The 26020-nt window shown below is 33.2% G+C and overlaps 1 protein-coding gene across 4 annotated transcripts in view; it reads right to left on the reverse strand.

The window, feature by feature from the left end:
• The window catches only part of LOC129797867 (lachesin-like), a 122137-nt gene that overhangs the window by 35169 nt on the left and 60948 nt on the right, over positions 1–26020 (reverse strand). For all 4 annotated transcript variants that reach the window (XM_055844769.1, XM_055859393.1, XM_055853040.1 and 1 more), the window contains exons 3-4: positions 7142–7278; positions 2852–3059 (exon numbers count right to left, since the gene is read on the reverse strand). In XM_055844769.1, the coding sequence (XP_055700744.1) occupies positions 2852–3059; positions 7142–7278 (345 nt within the window). The remainder of the gene's footprint in view (positions 1–2851; positions 3060–7141; positions 7279–26020) is intronic.

The raw sequence follows: 26020 nt of genomic DNA on the forward strand, positions 1-26020 counted from the left end.
TTATACTCATTCATTCTCATCTATTGAAGACTCTTCAGCCTAGCTCAGTTTGCCAACATATCTCAAATTCGGGGACGAAAGACTTTGATATATCCTGAGGCCTTTCCACTACATGGAAAAGTGAGCTCGAGAAGAGGCAGGAAATTCCATGTTCTCAAGATGATATATCGATCATAGATGTAAATAGTTGATAAGAAGTTGACTTCATACAATCGCCGTGAGCGTTTCTCCCAATAAATAACACCCGAACAATTCAGCAGCATTTCATCCAAATGCCCAACAAAAAGGAAACGGAAGGAAATTGAGGCAATTTATTGGGAACCTTAAATTTTCACTGTTCCCGAAAGTGCCTAGACCTTGTTGACAATTTAATATCTCGAGGGTCGCCGTCATTTTTCCTATAGCCCCACCATCCTTTGTTTCGTTCCACCACACGACATCCCTCCCCATGTTGGCGATAGGATGGAGGTTGTCAAGTACGGAGTATCAAGACGAGGTATTCCAAATCAATGAAACTTAAAGACGTGAACAAAGTAAAAGGTTTTATCAGTGAAAGAAAATTGATATGATCTTGTCGGTAAAATCCTCTGTAACCATCTCTTTTTCCTTCAGTCCTTTTTTTTAAGAATCTATTTCTTTTTTGCATAAATACTCCAGAAAAAGCTCTCAGTATGTCTCTAAGACGTGACAAATTTATTCTTGAATCCATTTAGGAGGTTCTATAATTTGTCTCTTTTAGATAAATCTCTACGGTTTTTTCGCTACTGCGAATTGAATTAACATAATTCCTTTTCTCGAGAAAACTGTCTGGTTTTTATTTCCGTATTAAGAAAATCTTTGCATTTTCCGCTCTCAGAGTTTAAAATCAAGACTGCGAAATATCGAGCTAATGCAAATTATATTTCACATGATAAGGCACGTGAGCTAATACATACATTCCCGAGTGAAACAGAGTAAAATCTTTGGCAAATATAGTTAAATTGCTTTATACTTATAATGCATACCGGACCAGGTAACCCCATCCATGTTTTATAAAAAATAAGTCTGATCTCTCTCTCTCTCTTTATGGTATCTACACACTAGAAGCAATTTTCGTCAAAAATGGTTTTTTTTTTAAATTATGACGTTTCTGCCTACAAGGATAGGGGAAATTTTCTTTAAAAAGGCATTTTTTAAAGAAATTTCGGGTCCCGGTCAAAATCCCGAAAGCCAAAATCCCGCACGCCAAAATCCCGAAAGCCAAAATCCTGAATGACCCATCCCGAAAGCCAAAATCCCGAATTTTTAAAAGTGTCATAGGTACTCTCACGATTGCACCTGCGCTTTCTGGAGGCAAAGGAAAATCTTCTGTGTCTTAGAAAATTATTCTAAACATTTTCCCACATCTAATTTCATCCCTTTCAGGATTTTGAACATTCGGAATTTTGGCTTTCGGGATTTTGGCTTTCGGGATTTTGGTCTTTTCGGGATTTTGTCGTTCGGGACTTTGGCTTTCGGGATTTTGGCTTTCAGGATTTTGGCTGCTACCGTTCTAAATTTATGGAAACTTCATATTCAGAAATTATTGATGCCAGCGAAAATTCTGAAAGCCAAAACCCCAAAAACTCAAAACCATGGGATCAAAATTCAGAATGAGTCAAAAATGAGTCAAACTCCTGAAATCGACGAAATTATTCGGACGATAATGTGTTTCATAGAAATAATATAATAATAATAGGTATAATAATATAATAATAATAGTTTCATAGAAATTTTCCCTTTACCTGCTGCAAGCTTGGGTGTAATCGTGAGAAAGCTCTGACGACACTTTTACGAAATTGGGATTTGGCATTCGGAATTTCAACGTTCGGGATATCGGTCCATTCGGGATTTTGGCATTCAAGATTTTGAGAGATTTTAATTCATTCGGGATTTTGGCCCATTCAGAATTTTGGTCGATTCAGGATTTTGGCGTTATGGATTTTGGCGTTACGGATTTTGGCTTTTGGATTTTTTAGTCCATTCCCATTCGGGATTTTAGGCTTTTTGAAATTTTTACCACATCGGGATTTTGGCGTTCGGTATTTTAGCCTTTAGAATTTTGACTTTCGTGATTTTGACCGAGGCTAAGAAATTTCGTATCTTACGTTTCGTTTCCGGAAATTTCGATTTTCTTATATTTATTGGAAAAAAACTAAAAGATCGGGAGTATATTAAAAATAAACAGTAAAATATTAAATTTGGGTAGCAAAAAACCTAAATCCGTACAAAATCGTTTAAATTATGTAATTATAACAAAGCTTCATTATATATATGAACTTTCTATCAATCAACTCAGAAATTACAATCAGTTACTAATTGCAATTTTATTAATACTTCTACAGCGATCTAAATTCTTTTCTATGATTCTTGATTTTTAAATATTAAGAATGCCTTGGCCTTATCCATATTTAGCCTAAAAAGCTTACTACTAATAGTGCTACCATGAATTTAGCGTAACCCTAAATATTTAAAAGTCTGCATAAGGCTAGTTTTGAAAAATAAATATTAGAAGTTTGGAGTATTTTAAGAAATAAGCCAATTAGAACCTAACGATCTACATTTACAGTGGTCATATGTATACTTCATATTTACAATTGTATTTGGTATTGGATTAATATTACATTTTTGCGATCCACTTTAGCCAAAATTAAATATAATAAATTTGAATTAAATATAAATATAATATATTTAAAGGCAAAATTCAAGATTAGCCTTTTCAGAAACCTGCCAACACTGCTTTGACTGAGGGAAAGTCTTTTGTAAAATCACAATTCTTCTGATAAAAATGGCTTTGAAAATGTCCAAAAGCAGGATAAGATTTGTCACTCACCGTAAACGTCTATGCATCCCAGTTGCTTCTTCATTGGACTGGCATTTATTTGGCACATGTAACACCCTCGGTCGGATTCTCTGAGCTGGCGAATCTTCAGCTTCCATGTTCTCATGTCTTCGTGGATGACACTGTACCTCGCATTGTGTGTGACAACACGTCCTTGTAATGCCAATACCGTCTGGTCTGAAACTCTCATCCAGCCAACCTGAAAAACCACAAGAAAATCTCACACCCCTGGTCTTTAGGAGACATCTTGGTATATGGGAGACACAGTATGTGAACGCCCAGAGAGCACCATATCCACATTATAAATCGTGAAATTAATTTATGGTCTTCAAACTGTCACCTTAGGGCTTCACTCTTGGCGTGCCAATGCTCCTGGGCTACATACGTGGCTCCATAAAAGCCGACCGGCGTACAAGATTAATTGAGGGTCGAGGTTTCTAACCATAAATGATTTCATGGTTTGTTTATATCCTGTAGCACGGTGACTGGTGAATTTTGTGGCGAACAATAAACCTCTGGGACTATTTTCTACACTTCTCACCCTTTTCCAATACACTCCCCGTACCCTTGGAAAAATCGACCCTCTGACCCACCCATCTTGTGTCTTTTAATCAAACGGATACCTAATACCAATAATTGTTGACCAATAAATTTTCTGCTTCAAGTCTTCTCATTACATTCACAAAACCTTTCGTTACCCCCATCGACACTTTGGACGGGTAAAGTGGTAGGCAATAAGGGGCAATCATTACGGGAAAAGTTTGACTCTCAACACCAAGTGTTGTAGTCTTAATGATGTAATATGTACTAATGACCAGTATTGTGATGGTTGTGATAATTTGCATTACTGGCATTTTTCGTTTTTAGCTTATAATTCCAGCTAGATTTTATTGAATTTATCACAATAACCATTTTTTTAAATTTTATTTTCTAATAAGATCAACTGAGATTTATGATTGTGTTTAGAAAAAAATTGTAATAACAATAAGTCCCAATTCCATTAAAACTTCAATGATTTTTCTTGCAAATTAATTTTTACGAATTAAGATAGTGGTACGAGTGTCACTCTTTATAGCCAATAATTGGAAATTAAAAAAAAAAGTAATTGATTTTTTAAGATTCGATATGTTTCTTATTCATTGGTCCCTCTTCAAAATGTGAAAATAGCGAAGCAGTTTGCTTTCAAAGCTTTACATAAATCCAATATTTCAATATTAGGTTATTTCCAGAATGTGTTTCGAGAATATTTAGTCTGTGAAATTTAGCAGTAAATGAATAGATGAAGGAAATTTATGCAAAGGATCTCTAATCGGTGATCCTAAGTCCTCAGTGTATATGACATTTTAGGATAAATGTTTACTGCCAAAGGACAATGGGCAAAACGGTCCAACCTTTCGCCACGAATTAGACCCAAACCATCGAATTGGTCTTGGCAAAACTTTTGTTCCAGAACCAACCTCAAAAGTATGTAGGAAAAGCACTAGAGCATAAAAAAATTGTATAAGAATTGTAATGATTTTTTTTGCAAAACTCCTTTTATACAATAACGGTTAATCGTATATTGGTCGTTTCTAAGAATAATTTGTGGACTAGAAAAAAATTTTCCTGGAAGAAACCATATCATTATCCCTTCATTTTTCCTGCAATTTTCCAGACCTTCCTTATAAATTCTTTGTCATCTATCATTATCATCTTTTTATTGAAATGTCTCTTAACAAATCTCTTTATGGAAATGTCTCTTATGCAGTAGTATTCTTCTTGAAAAAGAGTTAAAACCTCTAAAGATCGCAACATCCTAAAAAATACCGTTATTTAAATACTTCGAGTAATAAATTCAGAGAAAAAATATTTTAATTAATTACACTCGGAACCTTCTGTTAAAATTCTTTAGTAACGGTACCTTTACAACCCTATGAACTTCAGCAATCCTTACTCATTTTTAAGGAAAACATTTCTCTAAAAACGACAAAGGAATGCAATTGAGGCAACACTTTTAACGGAATTAAAGAATATGCGAGAATATTTGAGGAAAATCTGGATACAAGATAAATGGAGCGATAGGGATACGGTTCCTTTAGGAAAATATTCCTTGAGTTCAGTTCTCTTTTAGAAAACGTTCTATGTCGCCAAGAGCTTACGATATGCCGTTATTTAAAAAAGCAAGATTCATAAAAATAGTTCTACCCATTTCTTAAGAACTCTTACTTTAAGATATCTGAAAACGTTGACGTGCTGGACTGTAAGTTTCTTCGGGTTATATATTCAAGATACATCAAGGACTCTGAAAATACCTGTGATTTGCCATTAAACGAAAGAAGTTTTCGCTTTGTTGCCCTATAATGTGCGATAGTTTTAAAACATGGCAAGTTTGTATGAGAGCTACCAGATGGAGCAGGCAGAAGGAAAATCTAAAAATATTTATTTAAAACTTAAGTCATATATCGACTTTCACCCGAAATTCATTAAGATCGGTTAAGCTGTTTTCGAGTAATAAATTGTCAAAGTTGCGAATTTTCAGAAATATATCGTTAATTTTCCAAGGATTGACAGTCCTTTTTGACTTGGGTCTCGTTAATTTTTAAGTCATACACCAATACCTACAAAATGGGCCTAGTCTAGTCCCATCTCTGGCGAAGGGTTGGACCAGCTTCCATACATTTCTGCCCATTATCCTTTTACTCGAGTATATATAATATTCTCGAGTATAAGCCTGAGTCTATTTGAGCCACGCCCCTGGCAAGTTGCCTGAAATTTGAAGCCACTTTCTCACATTTCGATTTAAATTTATATGGGATTTTTTTTGCACTCGCGGCCGTTACGCTGAATATCTAAAAAGTGAGAAGTTTTTCCGTATTATAAGATACCTTTCCGTATGGAGGGATAAATATACTAAATTTTTGTTTTAATACATTTTTCACTCGGAGCACTATGAGCTGAGTCCGAGATCACTTTAGGAAATTGACTTTAAATAGCTTCATATAAAAAATTAACTTGCCACATGCTTGATTTGAGCCATTTGAGCCATTTGAGCCCTAAGCATGTGACCCAATTGGGACAATCGTTAAAAAATGAATTTCCAAGGAAAAGAGAACATGTTTTTTTTTAGCACATTACTGTTCTTAAGTGCTTCTGTATTATCGACTTTCCTTTGTGTTGGTTCATGTCTCGTCTTTTTTTCTAGTCCTCGATGTGTTTCAAAAACCACCAAATAGTCGTGACAGGAATCAATACAAAGGAAAGTCGACTACAGTAGAGCCTCGCTATAGGCCATATTTGGTTTCAAATTTGACACTTGGGCCGCACTATAGTCCATGTAATTTTTTAAAATTATCAACGATTTTTAGTATTGAAATTGCTCGACGGCTTCCACTTTCTTTGCGATTGTGGTACTTGTCCTTGCTCTCTACATTATGGATCACAATTATCACAACTACTCAATTAATTTCGCCAAAAATATTAAAATAATTATGCATGTCGCATACTAAAAAACATAACCTAACTTAAAATCAGTGTTTCGAAATCAACGGTCGATAAATTGTGGACTATAGAGCGATGGCCTATAGCGAGACTCTACTGTATGTTAAAGCAATTGAAAACAGTAAAGTTCTGAAAAGAACATGTTCATTTTTTATTGGAATAGCACAATAATTCTTGATCTTTAATTTTTAGTATTTTGGCTTATCCTTTTCTACCTCATTTTACCATCTAAATATCTTCTAGAATAATCTTTAAGTAATTTAGAGCATAAGATTAACTCCAAAAGATTGTTCCTTGACCTTACAGATGACATTGCGTTATTAAATTCCGTTATAGTTCTATTTTCTCAATTATAGTTGAGAAAATAGAAATATAATTTGATTCCTACAAATTATTATTAATTCTCTCAGGAAACTTTCATTCCTTCAACATGAACAAATTTAATAATTACGAAGTGCCACATTATATATAAATTTGCGTTAAGATAAAATATACTCAATGAATTTATTCAAGTCTGCAAAATATCATTTTCTTTGCTATCAAAAACGTTGCTGTGAAAACTTTTCTCCACACCGACAAAGTTATTCAATTTGAAAACCATAACTTTTAGTATTTTGAAAATGTTGAGAAAACTGCTGCACTTGAATGGGTTTCGTGTGTGTGCAGATGATGTGAAAAGAAAAACAGCACATTGTCAATGGGAATATGAAATGAAGCATTTGCTTAAAATATACTTGCACTTCCCAGTATTGTGAATTGACTTTCATGTGTGCTTTGGACAGGACAAGATTGGTGGTTTGTTACCTTATAGCCGCCCAAATTTTGCACCGAGCAGCTAAGAATGGCTTCTCGTCCCACAGGAACCGTGATGTTCTCAATTGGTTCTGTGAAGTCTGGTTCAGGCACTTGGTCCACATTGAGTCCGGCTAGTCCCGTGTTTCCTTTATTTCCAACCACAGCCAGACGTGATACATGATAGGAAAAGAAAGAAAAATAGAAAGATTGAATAAAAAGGCACAAAGGGATGAGCAAAAATATATGAAATCAATTTATGCAAAATTGATATGGGGTAAGGTCAGAGGTGCTTGACAGGACTCAGACAGCAGACTGTAAAAATAAAAGGATGTTTCTATTTTGACTGGAAAATACTTTTAAATGGATTGCATTATGCTCTAGTGTTACAACCCTAAAGTTTTGGTCACGTAATGTAGTACCAAAACATCAAAACTGTTGAAACTTCAACAGAGAATGGTAGATTTATATATGCATAACTTTAGAAATATTTCAAGAGTAATTGTTTTATATATCTTGAATTGTGCAATTATATAAATCTTTTTAAACAGAAAAAATACAAAACAGTTCAGTTGCAAAAAATCGATGTATAAAACTATTCCTCCATCCCCTATTGCTGTTCCTAAATAAGTTCAAGACTGCCAATCAAAACTTGATCTTTATCAAAACTACAATCTAATAGTTTATTCATTTGATTTTCATTTTGTTATATAATAATGTTTTCAAAACTTTTATGCTCGTCTAAATAATGTAGATGACATTATAATAAATTGTGATAATTCTCAAGAAAATTCTTAAATGAAATTTGCAAAACCCAGGCGAGCGCACATTTTTTTTTAATTTCTGAAATTCAAAAACGAAATATTCTCTTGATTTTAAGCTTTATATGAGAAAGTGAAATAGTTTCACGTTCACGTGTACTTTACTTAAAAAAAATGTTGAGATAGGCTTTAATAAATACATATCATAAAAAGCATGAAAAGTAGAGCTCCGTCAAGTTAGTACACATACTCCTACAGCCATTATGTACTCGTCTCATAAGTAATAATAGTATAATCATAAAATTTTGCTAATCTGAGGTTTTGTGAAAGATGCATAAATAGTTTTTATCGAACTACAGGATGATGAGATGCAAACTTTAATTTTTTTTAATAAAATGAACTTGAAATCCCCTTTTTGGGTCAGGGATATAAACTGGGATATCGCCTTGATAATTCACGGCATCGCATCGGCCAAAATCCCAAAATTTTGAAATTTTTGTAATAGGGGAGTTTACGATTTCGGGATTTCGACCAGGATCCGGGAATTCCATGTGTTGCTTGTATCACGGTTTAATGATATTTTTATTAAAAAATGTTGAATATAAATATAAAATCACAAAATTAGAGTTAGCAGTGAATAAGGTTTTTTTTTTGAAAAATATTCACTAAAATAGAGATTAAAAAAAAATTTCAAGAAAAAGAAGTGAAATACCAAGGGTAAGTAAATGCTGCTCTATGCTAACGACTCAATCATAATTTTTGCATTTGCCTGCAGGTGACTTAATCATAACACAATTGGTTGAACTCAGATATTAATACTTAATTTTGGTGAAATTTGTTTTCAAACACTATTTTCAACCTCTTTGAATCTGGATTATGCCTCTGGGCAAACTTTGATCTCAAAAAATCAAGATAGCGATTTTTCAGGTAATTGGATTACATGGACGCAGTATTGATCTGCACTATTTCCAAAAAATATCCAAAAAACAGATGGCAAAGCGTTCCAGCTTTGCCCAGAAAAAAAAAGAATATTTAAAAAGGATTAGTCTTTTACGCGTAATTACCGATTGATTGCCGATTGTGACCGATGCAATCGGATCGGAAATTTCAAGACATTTCCAAAAAATCCCAATTTATCCAAATCGGTTGAAAAATTGACTCTCAAAGTAGTAAAAAAATTCCTTCAAAAATTCAAGATAGCGAAAAATGGGTTCGGAGGGATTGGAGGCGGATGAGGGAAAAAAGATAAAACGTATAATAGAGATATCGTTTTTTATTGGGGGTCATCAAAGACTGGAATTTGATATCTCTTACCGTTTATGCTCTAGGACAGAGACAAGTTGAAAAAAAGTTGATAATAGTAAGTACTCTCTCTTTGAGTTCGAGCAGTAATAAACGAAATCATTGGAGCCGTTTTTGAAGTAACCCGAAAAACGTGCTTTTGGAGGGGTTAAAGGAAGGTAGAGGAAAAATAAAAGTCAATGGCCCTTAGATCGACTTATGGAGAATCCCCTGAACACCGGAAGTTCGTATTTCTTATCGTTTTGCTTCTATTTAGCTGGGCAATAAACAAATTATTTATGGGTACTTTATCGATCCAGTATATAGATTGAAACCAATACAACGGAATTTAAAATTTCAAGGCCTTTAAAAATCAAATTTAACCAAATCAGTTAAAGAGCAAGCACCCTAGAGTAGTCAAGTTTTTACCTTCGCAAATTCAAGATGGAGATTTTTTGAGGCTATAGGTGTGATGGACGAAATATCCACCCGATTTGTTATTAGTTTTTTTTAATCAATCCCTTGTTAATCAAAATAATAAATCGGTGAGATTTATTAACTGAACTAAACTTCTAGTCTGAAAGTAGACTTAGACCGGCTTCAGGCCTAAGGTTTAGCCAAGTTTCCGATGATCTCGAAATTCAAAATAGCAACCAATTTTATTGCTTTTTTCAAATTTAATGGATCACTTGCTCATATTGTTCAATCTTAAGTGATAATTTTTCAAAAAATCTTGATTGATAAGAAATTAGAGAAGTTAAGCTATATGGCTGAACCTTAGATCTGAAGCCCTTATTGCATAGGGAGATATGAGGTTACTTTGAACTGTGGGCTATATTGATATACGATTTTTCGTATATTTCTAAAGGATACAGAGCTTTAACGTAATGTAATTTAAATAGACAAAGCAATTGTTGATCTAAATTGAATTATGATTAGGTTCAGCTTCAATCATTTAATAAAATTTAAAAATATTAGTAAAAATCTATTGATCAATAATCAGTTTTCCTAAGTTTTTGTTTCGTCCTCAAACTAAGTCATCAAGAACTGTAAACGTGAATGTTCAAAAACAAAAATTAAATATGATTAAAGATGAAATCATTCGGTTTCTGGTATTACATGTGGAAGATTGAGTTTTAGGTATGGGTTTAGAGAATACTAGAAGGGCATGTAATATATTCTAGTAACAGTTCACATCTCAGAACATTTGGTTGGGATGCGTGAAAATTGCTTTTATATCATGACGAAGCAAATTTCAAATGTATTTTCGAGTGAACACACATTCCATTAATTACCGTCTCATATTCAGACGGAAAAATTATCACTTGGAGACATGGAGCAAAAAGAAGCATTTCGGGAAAACTGATGTAGGAATGCTGCGTGTGATTTTCCATGGAAAAAGCACACGCTCGAAAATTTCTATCACGGAATTGTCACACATATTTTGGGCTTTATGCCTCGCTGAGCTTTTGCCACATCTGCACACCCACTCCATTATTGTGGGGCACCTCCCCCCGCAATTCGCATGTTTATCGAAATAATTTCATGTCATCGTCCATTCACACACGTTTGTCACCGTGTCAGCTACATATCTGCACGGTGGCATTTTGCTGGGGAGTCACGCGAAGGATAGGCCCGTTCCTATATCCTCCGCCCAATCCGGTAAACGGATTAATACCCCAAATAAAATGGGAGCATGCTTCCCACGTGATTTATGGTAATTTGACACTGATGGGTGCATTTCAATTGAAGACTGTAAAACATATCGCTACGTTTTTATTCATACTGAGACAAAACAGAAAAAAAAATCCGGATATAAATTGGATCACACAAGCGTAAAACGGATGAAATTTCTTCAACGTGATGAGGTAGTTTATTCTTCATTTAAGCCAAGATTAAATCAATTAATTCACGTCATGAATTTCAATGAAAATTTCACAGTAATTTTATATCATAATATTCTGCCAAAACCGATTTTAAAGAAAAGATGGAGATTGAGAATTTTACCTAAAAGATGTGGTAAAGGATTCCAGTTTCGTGGAATGTTCTAAAAGTGTAAAGCGATTTAGACACAAACCAGTTTTTAGCATTCATTACAGATATTTTCCGAAAACTCATTAGAGCAGCATTCAATAATTCCGTACTTTTTCTTAGAATGTTTTTCTAATAGAGCTTATTAAACTTTTTAATGTGAATTTCAATTCATATATAATTTTAGAATTTCTAACAATTTATTTGTAGTTTATTAAATTTTACCACTTTTGGCAGATAGTTTAAATATTTCTATTTAATACTTCCTAAAACAAACTTTTGTCATTAATAGATTAAAATATGGTGGAAACTTTGACAAACTTTTTAGGAAATTTATAAATTTATAGTCAAAAGTAGACAGGGTTCTTAATTTATGTACTCAAGATTTTCTCAAGTTGTCCCATTTCATTAAAATATTGTTCTTAAAAATAATTAAATTGGTAAATGTATGCAGAGTAAACTCTACGTTCTTTTGAAAACATTTGAAAAGAGTTCGGGTTTATTTTAAAATTATTCCCTATAATAGATGTCTGGCAAAAATGTGGTTATCTAAAAAAAAATATTTGTACAATAATAAGAGGAAGAATTAGTTGTGTTTCTATTTAAAATAAAGTTCTTAAAATATAAAAATGTTATTATCTGAATTTCATGGTTTTATTATATTCTTGGAATGTAATTTTTACGAATAATGAATATTTTACGCATTTTATTTTGTGCAATAAAAGTAACATTAGGAAGACTAGGAGAAAGCTTTCATGTTTCGCACACACTCTGTCGTAGATAGTGATTCCAACAACGGTTAACCGCAGTTTCGAAAAACCGGTTAATCGACCTATTTCGGTTTCAAAACCGGTTTAAAACCGTCTCTTTACAAAAATTTTTAAATTTCTCTTAAGCTTAAATTTCTTTCTAGAAAATCAAAATACATTGCAAAATGTATTTCCTTGGCTTTAAAAGGGAACCCTAAGTGCAATATGATTCTATGTGTAATCTGTAGTATGGTAGTACTTATGTTAATAATATATGTAGGATAGTAGTAATGGCAGTAATGGATTTCCAGTACGTTTTTCCACTCTTGAATAGAATTATTTGCTTAAATTAAAGGTTATCGGAAATTATTTCAAGACTTCTTCTTGCAAAAGCTGGAAAAAAATTGAGTTTTCCATAAAAATAAAATTAGTCACAAGATTTTAAAAATAAAGAGGAAAACTCTTTCGGTTTGTTTCTTAAAACATTTACTATAAATTTTTTTTTTATTTCCCAAGATCTAGAATAAAATTTTAAATATTTCCTCATTAAAGATTGTCAAAAATGACAACGTTTATAACCAATTTATTCTAAGAAAAATATATTTCATGAAAAAATAGTTATTATTACAGCAATCTACATTGCATTAGCTTTTCCACAATACAAAATTATTGAAAAAACTCCCGGTAATTTTCCTACACTCTGAAATTTTTGAACTATTTTAAATACAAAATAAATAAAACTGAGAAAAGAATATATTTATGCGATAAATATTAAAGCAAAGTTCAAGTTCTGTAAGATTGATCAAAGTTCCATAATCTAATCCTAAATTTGAAACCGGTTTCAAACTGGTTTACCGGTTTCAGACCATTTTAAAACCGGTTAACCGTCCATCCTAAAAACCCGGTTATTTGGAATTACTAGTCATAGAACAGTTCATATTTTTCCCATATTATTTTAATGAATCTAACCTATTTTTTCAGAAAATGTGTGATTTAAAACTTAGTTATTAAAATATATTACCGTATGTGCGGGGAACTTTGTCCCATGAGGGTGACTTTAACACCCTCTTGTTCGTAAGCTTTTCTTTAATTCTAATGTTTAAGCACGGTTGCCACCGATTATATAGGGTAGATTAAATCGGTAAATACCATCCTTAAGTTCTAGAAGTAAAGAAAAGCTTACGAACAGGAGGGTGTCAAAGTCACCCGCAGGGAACCAAGTCAACCGCATTAACGAGTACGGTACCATAAGGTCAGATTAATTAAAGGAATATGGGAAAAATATGAAGTGTTCGAAGGCAAGTTATGTGCGAAGTTTGGAAACCTTCTCCTAGCTGTATCATTCATTTCAAAGTCTTTTAAATAATGTCAATTTGATTGAACTATAGAGCTGTGGTGAAAGATTCTTAAGTATGCTTAACTGTCGAATTTCTGACTTTGATTCTAATTCCTAATTTCTCATTCGGGAAAGTTCGAGCTTAGGCAAAGCTCGTTACCTTCGGACGACTCTGGCATTGAACAATTCATTTTTTTCAACATGTTTTTAATAAATTTAACCCGTTCTAATGTCATATTTTAATCGCTAGTACAATACTTTTCAAACTATTTAAAAGAAAATTGAATCAAATCCATCAAAAACATAGAAAAAATGACTGTCCAAAGCAAAGGTGAGCATAACAGCTTTTTTCCGCATTTTTGAATTTCTCTTATCCAAGTGGCCTTTTCCATCCAGTGGCATTGGAAATGTCACTGGAAATCTGGCGCAATTGCGCGTCAAGTGTCACATAACCTCAATAAAGTGTGTAAATTGTTTCAACTGCGTGGAATAGCCCCATTTTTGGTTGTCAGGTAGGTCAGAGTGGATAAAAATAGGTGCAGAAACCAAGTTCTAGTGCCCCACATGTGAAAAGAAAACTCAATTTCAGATTGAGACATGATTTCGAGCATGTCCGGGAAGGTGGATGAAGAGACTGCTGCAGGAGCTCCTTCACACAAAAACGTGGTTGTAGAGGATGTACTGCAGTTCCGAGGAGTGTTTTTCATCCCGGAGAAGCTCAAATGAGGCGTCCAGGTGTAGCTACAATTAAAATTCTACCATCCACGGTAAAATATTTGGGACTAGGAAACTCCCTCATTTGGATATGAAAACACCACGGCTTGAGGGACAAGGATCTACTGGTGTTTGTTCCTTGCCTGAGAGAGGTCTTACAGACTCGAGAGAATCCTGCCTGCATTCAGCAAAAGGAGATTTTGGAAATTGCCGGGAAGAAGCGACTCCGGAAAACATGTCATCTCAAAACACTGAGAGAAAAAATTGCAAAATTTCACAATGCAACAAATTGACAAGTTTTTTCTATCTTAGAGGTCTCATATGGTATGTTTGATAGAGTCGAGTCCCCTGATTAAGAATATGCTTTTAATTTTGCTCAATTACGTCTCAATTTTTTTTAATTAATACTTTTATATTTTTTCTGCTTTGCCTTACATTATTCGTTATATCTAAGGTTCTAGTAAACAGAACTTAAAAAGTGTGGGTTCTTTAGAAAGGTCATTAGTTGTGCTTTAACTTTGATTATTACAAAAAACTTTGCAAAACCACTCCTTCAAGGTGTAAAATTGGAGTTTCTCTAAAAATTATCAAAAAATGGTCTTAAATTAAGGTTCTAAAAATTTGTATAAAATAAACTAAACAAAATATTAAAAATTTTTGCCATTTTCTAAAAATATGAAATACCTATTTTAGAACAAATTCCTTAAATGAAATGTAAATGGATGTAAATGAAAATTATGTTGATGATCCCCCGATCGATTTAAAGAAAAATCTCAAGATTTACGTATGTTTCACGTAAGTTTTAAATAACATTTTAACAGTTATCATTAGGAAATTTGTTCTAAAATAGGTATTTAATATTTTTCAAATGACAAAAACCAACAAATGAGGCAGTTAGAGTGATCGGAGCGCGATGTCTTAAAGAGAAAAAATTGTAGTCCTAAGTGTTGCTTATCGCCTGGTGTCAATTAATTTCTAATATTTTGTTTAGTTTATTTTATACAAGTTTTTATAACCTCATATCAAGACCATTTATTTTGATAATTTTTAGAGAAACCCCAATTTTCCACCCTGAAGGAGTGGTTTTACAAAGTTTTTCTGATAATCAAAGTTAAAGCACAACTAATGACATTTCTAAGGAACTCACACTTTTTAAGCTCTTTTTACTAGAACCTTGGATATTAAAAAATAATGTAAGGCAAAGCAGAAAAAATATAAAAGTATTAATTAAAAAAAAACGAGACGTGTTTGAACAAAACTAAAACCATATTCTTAATCAGGGGACTCGACTCTATCAAACATACCATGTGAGACTTCTGAGACAAAAACCGTGTTGCATTGTGTTTGAGCCTGTTGTTAAAAATTTTATTTATTTAAAATTTTAATTACAAATATTCAAACTCAACAAATTTGGAATAAAAATAAATTTGTTAAGTAAATTCAGTGTTTTTTTTTAATAAAATAAATTAATAAATAAAAAAGAAAAATGTTGTTCCTTTTCGCCTTGGTCATTAAAGATATTGCAACTTCGTGTGAGGAAATACATCTCATGGTTGAAGACTCTTTGTAAGGCGTATTTCTTTTTCTAAAAGCCATATTTTTACCCCTTTAAAGTGAGAGATTCTACTGCAAACCCTTTAGGTGCATTCAGGGAACTAACTGGCATAATTTTATCCCTTTCAAAGGTAACAATTCCTAACATCTATTATTGATTGCATTTTGATTGTTAAGTAATAAATTATCAGTTTGAATTTCTTAATACTTTAATTCTTAAAAAATCATTTTAGTCTCTTGTTCTATTCTCTGAAAAGATGCGACTTTCCGAAAGTCCCGCAATTCTCTGACAAGGAAGGTCTTGAACCGTGCGGAAGCCGGCCCTTATAAGACATTGCATTTTAAGCTAATTAGGGCACGACAAATTCAATGGTGATAGTCACTAATTTCGGAATTCATGGGGTCACCCGTTACAGGGGGGTATTGCGGGGGTGGTAAATTTTTATTTTGACTCTAGAAGCCAGATGGTTGGAAATATCGACCTGGGGTCTTCGGGTGACCCCCCTATAAGTTGACCTTAGGAATCTAAATATGACCTTCATTTTCCCCCCACCCCTCCCCTTCTCTTAAAAAACATGTTTTTTGGGATATCTCGAAAACTACTCGTCCGATAGTTTTCATTGTCAAATATGTTGTAGATGCTATCCAGACGGATATTTCGCCCATACATACCAATGACCTTGAAACATTCCTTCATGACATTTTTCAAGGTCAAATGTATTTAAAGCTTAAAAAATTACTTTTTTCGACAAATTTTATTAAAGTATTATTTTTCAATGACACCAATCGTTTATTTAATAATTATAAACCAATGTAAGCCACTTTAATGTCATTGACACGTTTTTGACATTTATATATACTACAAAACCAAATGTGATTTTAAAAATACGTTGTGTTTACCAACTTCTAATATTGGGTGATGACTGATTTCCTAAAGTAAGACATTATGGCAATGAAATTTTCAAGAAATTTATGAAATTTTATGAAATTTCATGAAATTTATGAGAATTTACTGGATAATATTTTACCGAGTACTGATTAATAATTTTAAATTTATAACAAGGATTATCGTTTGTAAATGAAATGAAATGGGACATATTAGGAGAAAACCAACTTCCATTACGACAATAATATATTGAATTTCAAGTATATAAAGATCTATATGCAACCATGAACAAAAAATGCTACTTTCTGGAAGACTTAATTTGAAAAATTATATATTTTAAAGTCATACTAGATATCTTTAGAACAAATATACAAATCAATCACAAAACGGTAAAAAGTATACTTTAAAAAATTGCAATTCAAGTATAAAACGATAAACAATGTGCTACAAACATTTAGCCGAAGTATAAAATGGTAAAAAAAACGCTTAAAATACGCACAGATTGAAACACAAACGGTAAATGCGCTTAAAATCACGCACAGCTCAATCACAAAATGGTCAATGTGCCTAAAATCACGCACAGCCTAATCATAAAACAGTAAATGCGCTCAAAATCACGCACAGATCAATCGTAAAACAGTAAATGCGCTCAAAATCACGCACAGATCAATGATAAAATAGTGAAAGCGTTTAAAATCACGCACAGGTGAATCATAAAACGGTGGAAGCGCTTAAAATCACGCACAGTTCACTCACAAAACGGTTAATGTGCCTAAAATCACGCACCGATCAATCATAAAACGGTGTAAGCGCTCAAAATCACGCACAGATCAATCATAAAACGATGTAAACGCTCAAGATCACGCACAGATGAATCACAAAACGGTGAATGCGCTTAAAATCACGCACAACTCAATCATAAAACGATGAAAGAGCTTAAAATCACACACAGCTCAATCGTAAAACGGTTAATGCGCTCAAAATCACGCACAGCACAGTCATAAGACGGTGGATGCGCTTAAAATCTCGCACAACTCAATCATAAAACGATGAAAGAGCTTAAAATCACGCACAGATCAATCGTAAAACGGTTAATGCGCTCAAAATCACGCACAGCTCAATCATAAAACGGTGAAAGCGCTTAAAATCACGCACAGCTGAATCATAAAACGGTTTAGATTGCGCTTAAAATCACGCACCGATCAATCATAAAACGATGAAAGAGCTTAAAATCACGCACAGCTCAATCATAAGACAGCAAATGCGCTCAAAATCACGCACGGATCAATCACAAAATGGTCAATGTGCCTAAAATCACGCACAGTCCAATCATAAAACAGTAAATGCGTTCAAAATCAAGCACAGATCAATCATAAAAAGAGTGAAAGCGCTCAAAATCACGCACAGATCAATCATAAAACAGTAAATGCGTTTAAACTCACGCACAGCTCAAACATAAATCGCTTAAGTTTGCGCTTAATATAACGCACAGATCAATCATAAAACGGCAGATCACGCACAGCCTAATCAAAAAACAGTAAAAGCACTTAAAATCACGCACAGCTCAATCATAAAACAATTAATGCGCTTGAAATCACACACAGATCAATCATAAAACGCATAGGATTGCGCACAAAACAGTGGAATCTTAATCGTTTTATGATTGAGCTGTGCGTGATTTTGAGCGCATTAACCGTTTTACGATTGATCTGTGCGTGATTTTAAGCTCTTTCATCGTTTTATGATTGAGCTGTTCGTGATCTTAAGCGCATCCACCGTTTTATGATTGAGTTGTGCGTGATTTTGGGCGCATTAACTGTTTTACGATTGATCTGTGCGTGATTTTAAGCTCTTTCATCGTTTTATGATTGAGTTGTGCGTGATTTTAAGCGCATCCACCGTCTTATGATTGTGCTGTGCGTGATTTTGAGCGCAGTAACCGTTTTACGATTGAGCTGTGCGTGATTTTGAGCGCATCCACCGTTTCGTGATTGAGCTGTGCGTGATCTTAAGCGCTTTCACCGTTTTATGATTGAGCTGTGCGTGATTTTAAACGCTTTCACCGTTTTACGATTGATCTGTGCGTGATTTTGAGCGCTTCCACCGTTTTATGATTCACCTGTGCGTGATTTTAAACGCTTTCACTATTTTATCATTGATCTGTGCGTGATTTTAAGCTCTTTCATCGTTTTATGATTGAGTTGTGCGAGATTTTAAGCGCATCCACCGTCTTATGACTGTGCTGTGCGTGATTTTGAGCGCATCAACCGTTTTACGATTGAGCTGTGTGTGATTTTAAGCTCTTTCATCGTTTTATGATTGAGTTGTGCGTGATTTTAAGCGCATTCACCGTTTTGTGATTCATCTGTGCGTGATCTTGAGCGTTTACATCGTTTTATGATTGATCTGTGCGTGATTTTGAGCGCTTACACCGTTTTATGATTGATCGGTGCGTGATTTTAGGCACATTAACCGTTTTGTGAGTGAACTGTGCGTGATTTTAAGCGCTTCCACCGTTTTATGATTCACCTGTGCGTGATTTTAAACGCTTTCACTATTTTATCATTGATCTGTGCGTGATTTTGAGCGCATTTACTGTTTTACGATTGATCTGTGCGTGATTTTGAGCGCATTTACTGTTTTATGATTAGGCTGTGCGTGATTTTAGGCACATTGACCATTTTGTGATTGAGCTGTGCGTGATTTTAAGCGCATTTACCGTTTGTGTTTCAATCTGTGCGTATTTTAAGCGTTTTTTTTTACCATTTTATACTTCGGCTAAATGTTTGTAGCACATTGTTTATCGTTTTATACTTGAATTGCAATTTTTTAAAGTATACTTTTTACCGTTTTGTGATTGATTTGTATATTTGTTCTAAAGATATCTAGTATGACTTTAAAATATATAATTTTTCAAATTAAGTCTTCCAGAAAGTAGCATTTTTTGTTCATGGTTGCATATAGATCTTTATATACTTGAAATTCAATATATTATTGTCGTAATGGAAGTTGGTTTTCTCCTAATATGTCCCATTTCATTTCATTTACAAACGATAATCCTTGTTATAAATTTAAAATTATTAATCAGTACTCGGTAAAATATTATCCAGTAAATTCTCATAAATTTCATGAAATTTCATAAAATTTCATAAATTTCTTGAAAATTTCATTGCCATAATGTCTTACTTTAGGAAATCAGTCATCACCCAATATTAGAAGTTGGTAAACACAACGTATTTTTAAAATCACATTTGGTTTTGTAGTATATATAAATGTCAAAAACGTGTCAATGACATTAAAGTGGCTTACATTGGTTTATAATTATTAAATAAACGATTGGTGTCATTGAAAAATAATACTTTAATAAAATTTGTCGAAAAAAGTAATTTTTTAAGCTTTAAATACATTTGACCTTGAAAAATGTCATGAAGGAATGTTTCAAGGTCATTGGTATGTATGGGCGAAATATCCGTCTGGATAGCATCTACAACATATTTGACAATGAAAACTATCGGACGAGTAGTTTTCGAGATATCCCAAAAAACATGTTTTTTAAGAGAAGGGGAGGGGTGGGGGGAAAATGAAGGTCATATTTAGATTCCTAAGGTCAACTTATAGGGGGGTCACCCGAAGACCCCAGGTCGATATTTCCAACCATCTGGCTTCTAGAGTCAAAATAAAGATTTACCACCCCCGCAATACCCCCCTGTAACGGGTGACCCCATGAATTCCGAAATTAGTGACTATCACCATTGAATTTGTCGTGCCCTAATTAGCTTAAAATGCAATGTCTTATAAGGGCCGGCTTCCGCACGGTTCGAGACCTTCCTTGTCAGAGAATTGCGGGACTTTCGGAAAGTCGCATCTTTTCAGAGAATAGAACAAGAGACTAAAATGATTTTTTAAGAATTAAAGTATTAAGAAATTCAAACTGATAATTTATTACTTAACAATCAAAATGCAATCAATAATAGATGTTAGGAATTGTTACCTTTGAAAGGGATAAAATTATGCCAGTTAGTTCCCTGAATGCACCTAAAGGGTTTGCAGTAGAATCTCTCACTTTAAAAGGGTAAAAATATGGCTTTTAGAAAAAGAAATACGCCTTACAAAGAGTCTTCAACCATGAGATGTATTTCCTCACACGAAGTTGCAATATCTTTAATGACCAAGGCGAAAAGGAACAACATTTTTCTTTTTTATTTATTAATTTATTTTATTAAAAAAAAACACTGAATTTACTTAACAAATTTATTTTTATTCCAAATTTGTTGAGTTTGAATATTTGTAATTAAAATTTTAAATAAATAAAATTTTTAACAACAGGCTCAAACACAATGCAACACGGTTTTTGTCTCAGAAGTCTCACATGGTATGTTTGATAGAGTCGAGTCCCCTGATTAAGAATATGGTTTTAGTTTTGTTCAAACACGTCTCGTTTTTTTTTAATTAATACTTTTATATTTTTTCTGCTTTGCCTTACATTATTTTTTAATATCCAAGGTTCTAGTAAAAAGAGCTTAAAAAGTGTGAGTTCCTTAGAAATGTCATTAGTTGTGCTTTAACTTTGATTATCAGAAAAACTTTGTAAAACCACTCCTTCAGGGTGGAAAATTGGGGTTTCTCTAAAAATTATCAAAATAAATGGTCTTGATATGAGGTTATAAAAACTTGTATAAAATAAACTAAACAAAATATTAGAAATTAATTGACACCAGGCGATAAGCAACACTTAGGACTACAATTTTTTCTCTTTAAGACATCGCGCTCCGATCACTCTAACTGCCTCATTTGTTGGTTTTTGTCATTTGAAAAATATTAAATACCTATTTTAGAACAAATTTCCTAATGATAACTGTTAAAATGTTATTTAAAACTTACGTGAAACATACGTAAATCTTGAGATTTTTCTTTAAATCGATCGGGGGATCATCAACATAATTTTCATTTACATCCATTTACATTTCATTTAAGGAATTTGTTCTAAAATAGGTATTTCATATTTTTAGAAAATGGCAAAAATTTTTAATATTTTGTTTAGTTTATTTTATACAAATTTTTAGAACCTTAATTTAAGACCATTTTTTGATAATTTTTAGAGAAACTCCAATTTTACACCTTGAAGGAGTGGTTTTGCAAAGTTTTTTGTAATAATCAAAGTTAAAGCACAACTAATGACCTTTCTAAAGAACCCACACTTTTTAAGTTCTGTTTACTAGAACCTTAGATATAACGAATAATGTAAGGCAAAGCAGAAAAAATATAAAAGTATTAATTAAAAAAAATTGAGACGTAATTGAGCAAAATTAAAAGCATATTCTTAATCAGGGGACTCGACTCTATCAAACATACCATATGAGACCTCTAAGATAGAAAAAACTTGTCAATTTGTTGCATTGTGAAATTTTGCAATTTTTTCTCTCAGTGTTTTGAGATGACATGTTTTCCGGAGTCGCTTCTTCCCGGCAATTTCCAAAATCTCCTTTTGCTGAATGCAGGCAGGATTCTCTCGAGTCTGTAAGACCTCTCTCAGGCAAGGAACAAACACCAGTAGATCCTTGTCCCTCAAGCCGTGGTGTTTTCATATCCAAATGAGGGAGTTTCCTAGTCCCAAATATTTTACCGTGGATGGTAGAATTTTAATTGTAGCTACACCTGGACGCCTCATTTGAGCTTCTCCGAGATGAAAAACACTCCTCGGAACTGCAGTACATCCTCTACAACCACGTTTTTGTGTGAAGGAGCTCCTGCAGCAGTCTCTTCATCCACCTTCCCGGACATGCTCGAAATCATGTCTCAATCTGAAATTGAGTTTTCTTTTCACATGTGGGGCACTAGAACTTGGTTTCTGCACCTATTTTTATCCACTCTGACCTACCTGACAACCAAAAATGGGGCTATTCCACGCAGTTGAAACAATTTACACACTTTATTGAGGTTATGTGACACTTGACGCGCAATTGCGCCAGATTTCCAGTGACATTTCCAATGCCACTGGATGGAAAAGGCCACTTGGATAAGAGAAATTCAAAAATGCGGAAAAAAGCCGTTATGCTCACCTTTGGTCCAAAGCTTCAGTCGTCCGAAGGTAGTGCGCTTTCCCTAATTTTTCAATCTCATTTCTAACATATATGCAAAACTTCTTTAATTGCTACGTAATTTATCCTCTTACGTTCAAACCATTAGGAATAGATTACAAATTCCATTTGAAACCTATGCAGTATCAATTGGAAATTATTATACAGGAAGCTTCGGGAATATGCATTTCGAGATTATGCATCTGACAGAATTATGCAAACACAATTATACATATTCACCTGAAATTTCCTGCGTGTATGCAAATCTTCTGGATATGTAGCCATTTCTAGCGGTTTTCTTTTAAGTTTCATTATGCAAATCTGTCGAAACTTATCAATTATCAATTTCGGTGTATTCTACATCACTTTCGTCTTATAAAATAATTTTTGATCAAGGCAACGAAAATCCTTTACATGAGTACGATAATACCTTACTAAGGTAAATGTCCTAATTCAAAACCATTTCCAGACGCTTTAACTTTGACATTAGATTCAACACATTAAGTTAATATTTTTCTGAAAAGAATTACATAGATTTGCTCTTCAAAAATGTTACTGTTTTAGTGAAAATTCTTTAGATATAATTTGAAAACCTCTTAAAGAAGAAAAATACGAGAGTATAAAATACTTCTATTAGATACAAATTAATCCAAACGGAGACAAGGGAAAGTTTCTAATTGGAGACAAACAATGTAAGTGAAACCGCGACGAAAGGCTTCCAAAACCTTTTTGGGTAGCTCTTGAGTGCAGGATTTGTTCTTATTCCTGGTCTTTTCTCCTTTCCCATCTAAAACAACATATTTTCGGGGTTTCCTATTGAAGCATTTGCAGACACTTCAGAAAAACCCTTTTTGTTCACGAATTAGCTAATTATTTCATCTGAAAACTTCACGTACCGTTAACAATAAAGATTAGCACTTAATTTAACTAAAATTAGCCAGACATATAACATAAATGTTAAACAAAACGAATAAACAAAAATCACTTTATTGTGTTTTTCATTGGAAAACATGGTCGATCTATGAAAAATTCAATGGTGAAAAGACACACTTTCAATTTTTCTGAGAAATTAACAAACTAAAATTTTTGAATATGTATGGATTTTTGCTTTATTTGGAGCAAAATTAACTAAATAATGAAACTGTGGTATAAAAAATATATAAATATAGTAATTTGGTACTGTATTTATCATGAAAACATGGACGTTTCCATTTGGAGTAGGGTGGAATCACCAGTTCTCGCCAGTGCCCCACTTCTCGCCACTTACATTGAAATCGCTATTTTTCGCAATTTATGAAATAAATGAGTCGCAATTTTTTTGTATTGTTTCTGCTTCTACGCATAGAATCGAAAAATAATAATTATTCGTTTTGGATTCACGATTTTGATCACTTTTTTGAGCAATATTTTAAGCAAGTGCATCGAATCCAACATCTCTTACCAAATGTACTAAGTGTCGTCAAATTTTCATCAGGCCAAAAATACCTATTTGGGTAAATAATTTGTCTATTGAATATTTAATTGCACTTGTGGAATACATAAAATTTGTATTTAGTCAATTAATATTTCATTTTATATTATTTTTGTATAAACATGAAGCATGGCGAGAAGTGGTAATATTCTGAAATTGATTTTACCACCTGTCGCCATATCTTTTCAATAGGCGACGCTAACTTCACTTCGTACATTCTCAGTTGCCAAATCTGCATTGTTTACTTTCTGCAAAAGCCCCATAATTTGATTTCTCAAATAAAAGTGAAGAAAAATCATTTAAAGAGAGTAATAATAAAGTGATCACAAGGAAAGAGAAATGGTGAATGTATTATTTTCATAGCATTGCCTAAAATAACCGAGTGTGGTTCTTTTCAAGTGGGTGGCGAGAAGTGGTTACAAATTTTACAAAACTGGCGAAAAGTGGTAAAAAGTGGCGACGAAATGGTTATTTTTGCATTATTAATAAAAATCAGTTTTTTAAGTAGTCCAGCGTTATGTTCTAGGATTATTGTTTTCACCTAAGTAACTTTGTGTCAAATTTGACTTATCTTGTAACAAGGATTCAAAAGTTATGATTAAATGAATTTAATTTTTTCCTAAACATGGCGATAGCCGGTTATTCCACCCTAGCAAAAAATTTCCATTTGAAGCAGGTTTTGAATTAGCTTAATTTACCCTATTTGACATTTTTTCTTTTATAGAAACGTAGGAAATTTGCTTCAATACGGACATAAATTTCTCCAGTGTGTAGGAGGCCATAAGAAAGACTGTCAAATATGGACATAATTATTCTCGTAATTATTTCTAGTGCATATAGAGATCATAACAGTTCATTCAATTTGTAAATTTGAATGGCTATAACAGATCATTTAAATTCGCAAAATGACATTGCAATTAGAGCTTCTTGGCATTTGAAAATATAAATTTAGAACTTCATAAAATTAAAGAATATACACATATTTTATTCGATATAACAAGGACTCTAATCAGGAGTTTCCTATTAATAGAACAGATTTAAAATTTCCCTCTCAGTTTTCTTTTAATCTAGAGAAAAGACCGAGAGAAAAAAACAGAAAAAAAGATAAAAACTGCATTGCTCTTTCCGTAGAATTCGAGAAATTAAATGGAAGAATTGTGAATTTCCGAACAAATACTCAGTGCTTTGAGATAATTAGAAAAGGAAGGATAAAAAAGAGGAATAATAGTTAAAATAAATACTGATATTGTAAAATTTAGGTCAAGAGTTATTCAAGAGATTTTTTTCATCAAACAATTGGAAATGAATGAAACTCTTCAACATTTCAGGGTGGTAATTTGCTGCAGAGATCAGAACTGCTGTTGAACTATTTAACGCGTAATTAATCACCACATTTCTTGCCATAGCAAAGCTCACAGAAAAGTAATTAATATTGTAGTAAATTGAGTTTGATGATTGGAGAGTGATTTTCTGGATTTTCCTTTTTGCTCCTTTCTGCATTCCAATGTGCAATTTTCCAAAAATCTCTCCTTACTCCTTTGTTCTTTTCGTAATTCCATTGGAGAATTTTCGTAGTGCTGAAGGATTATTTTTCAATACACATTCTATACTGCAGAAAAATTGAAACTCTGTATGAGAGGTGGATGCACCGACAGGAAAAAAATTAATTCCGTGCTCAATATGATTTCTGACTCGGTGATTTTGAGGTTTCTCATATTATTGCTCAAACTCTTCCATCCATGAGGAGCTACTTTTGCTTTTCAGCCGATATTTCGATATTACATGAAAACCCTGTTGTATTTTTTTTTATTTCTCTCGACATATTTGTTCTGGTGCCCTATTTAATATCAATTCTAGAGACGAAGGGTAACAGATAGTAAGTTGAAGTATTCCGAATACCTTCCTTACTATAAATTAACTGTCCTTTACCAGCAGATACTGTATTCTTCTTGAAAAGAAAACCTGCGAAAAGGGTTTCCTCAATCACAAAGATAGTATAAGGACTGATTTTTTCTTAATTTTTTACTCGAT

The sequence above is a fragment of the Phlebotomus papatasi genome, chromosome 1, assembly GCF_024763615.1.
Source record: "Phlebotomus papatasi isolate M1 chromosome 1, Ppap_2.1, whole genome shotgun sequence".
NCBI classification, from domain to species: Eukaryota; Metazoa; Arthropoda; class Insecta; order Diptera; family Psychodidae; genus Phlebotomus; species Phlebotomus papatasi.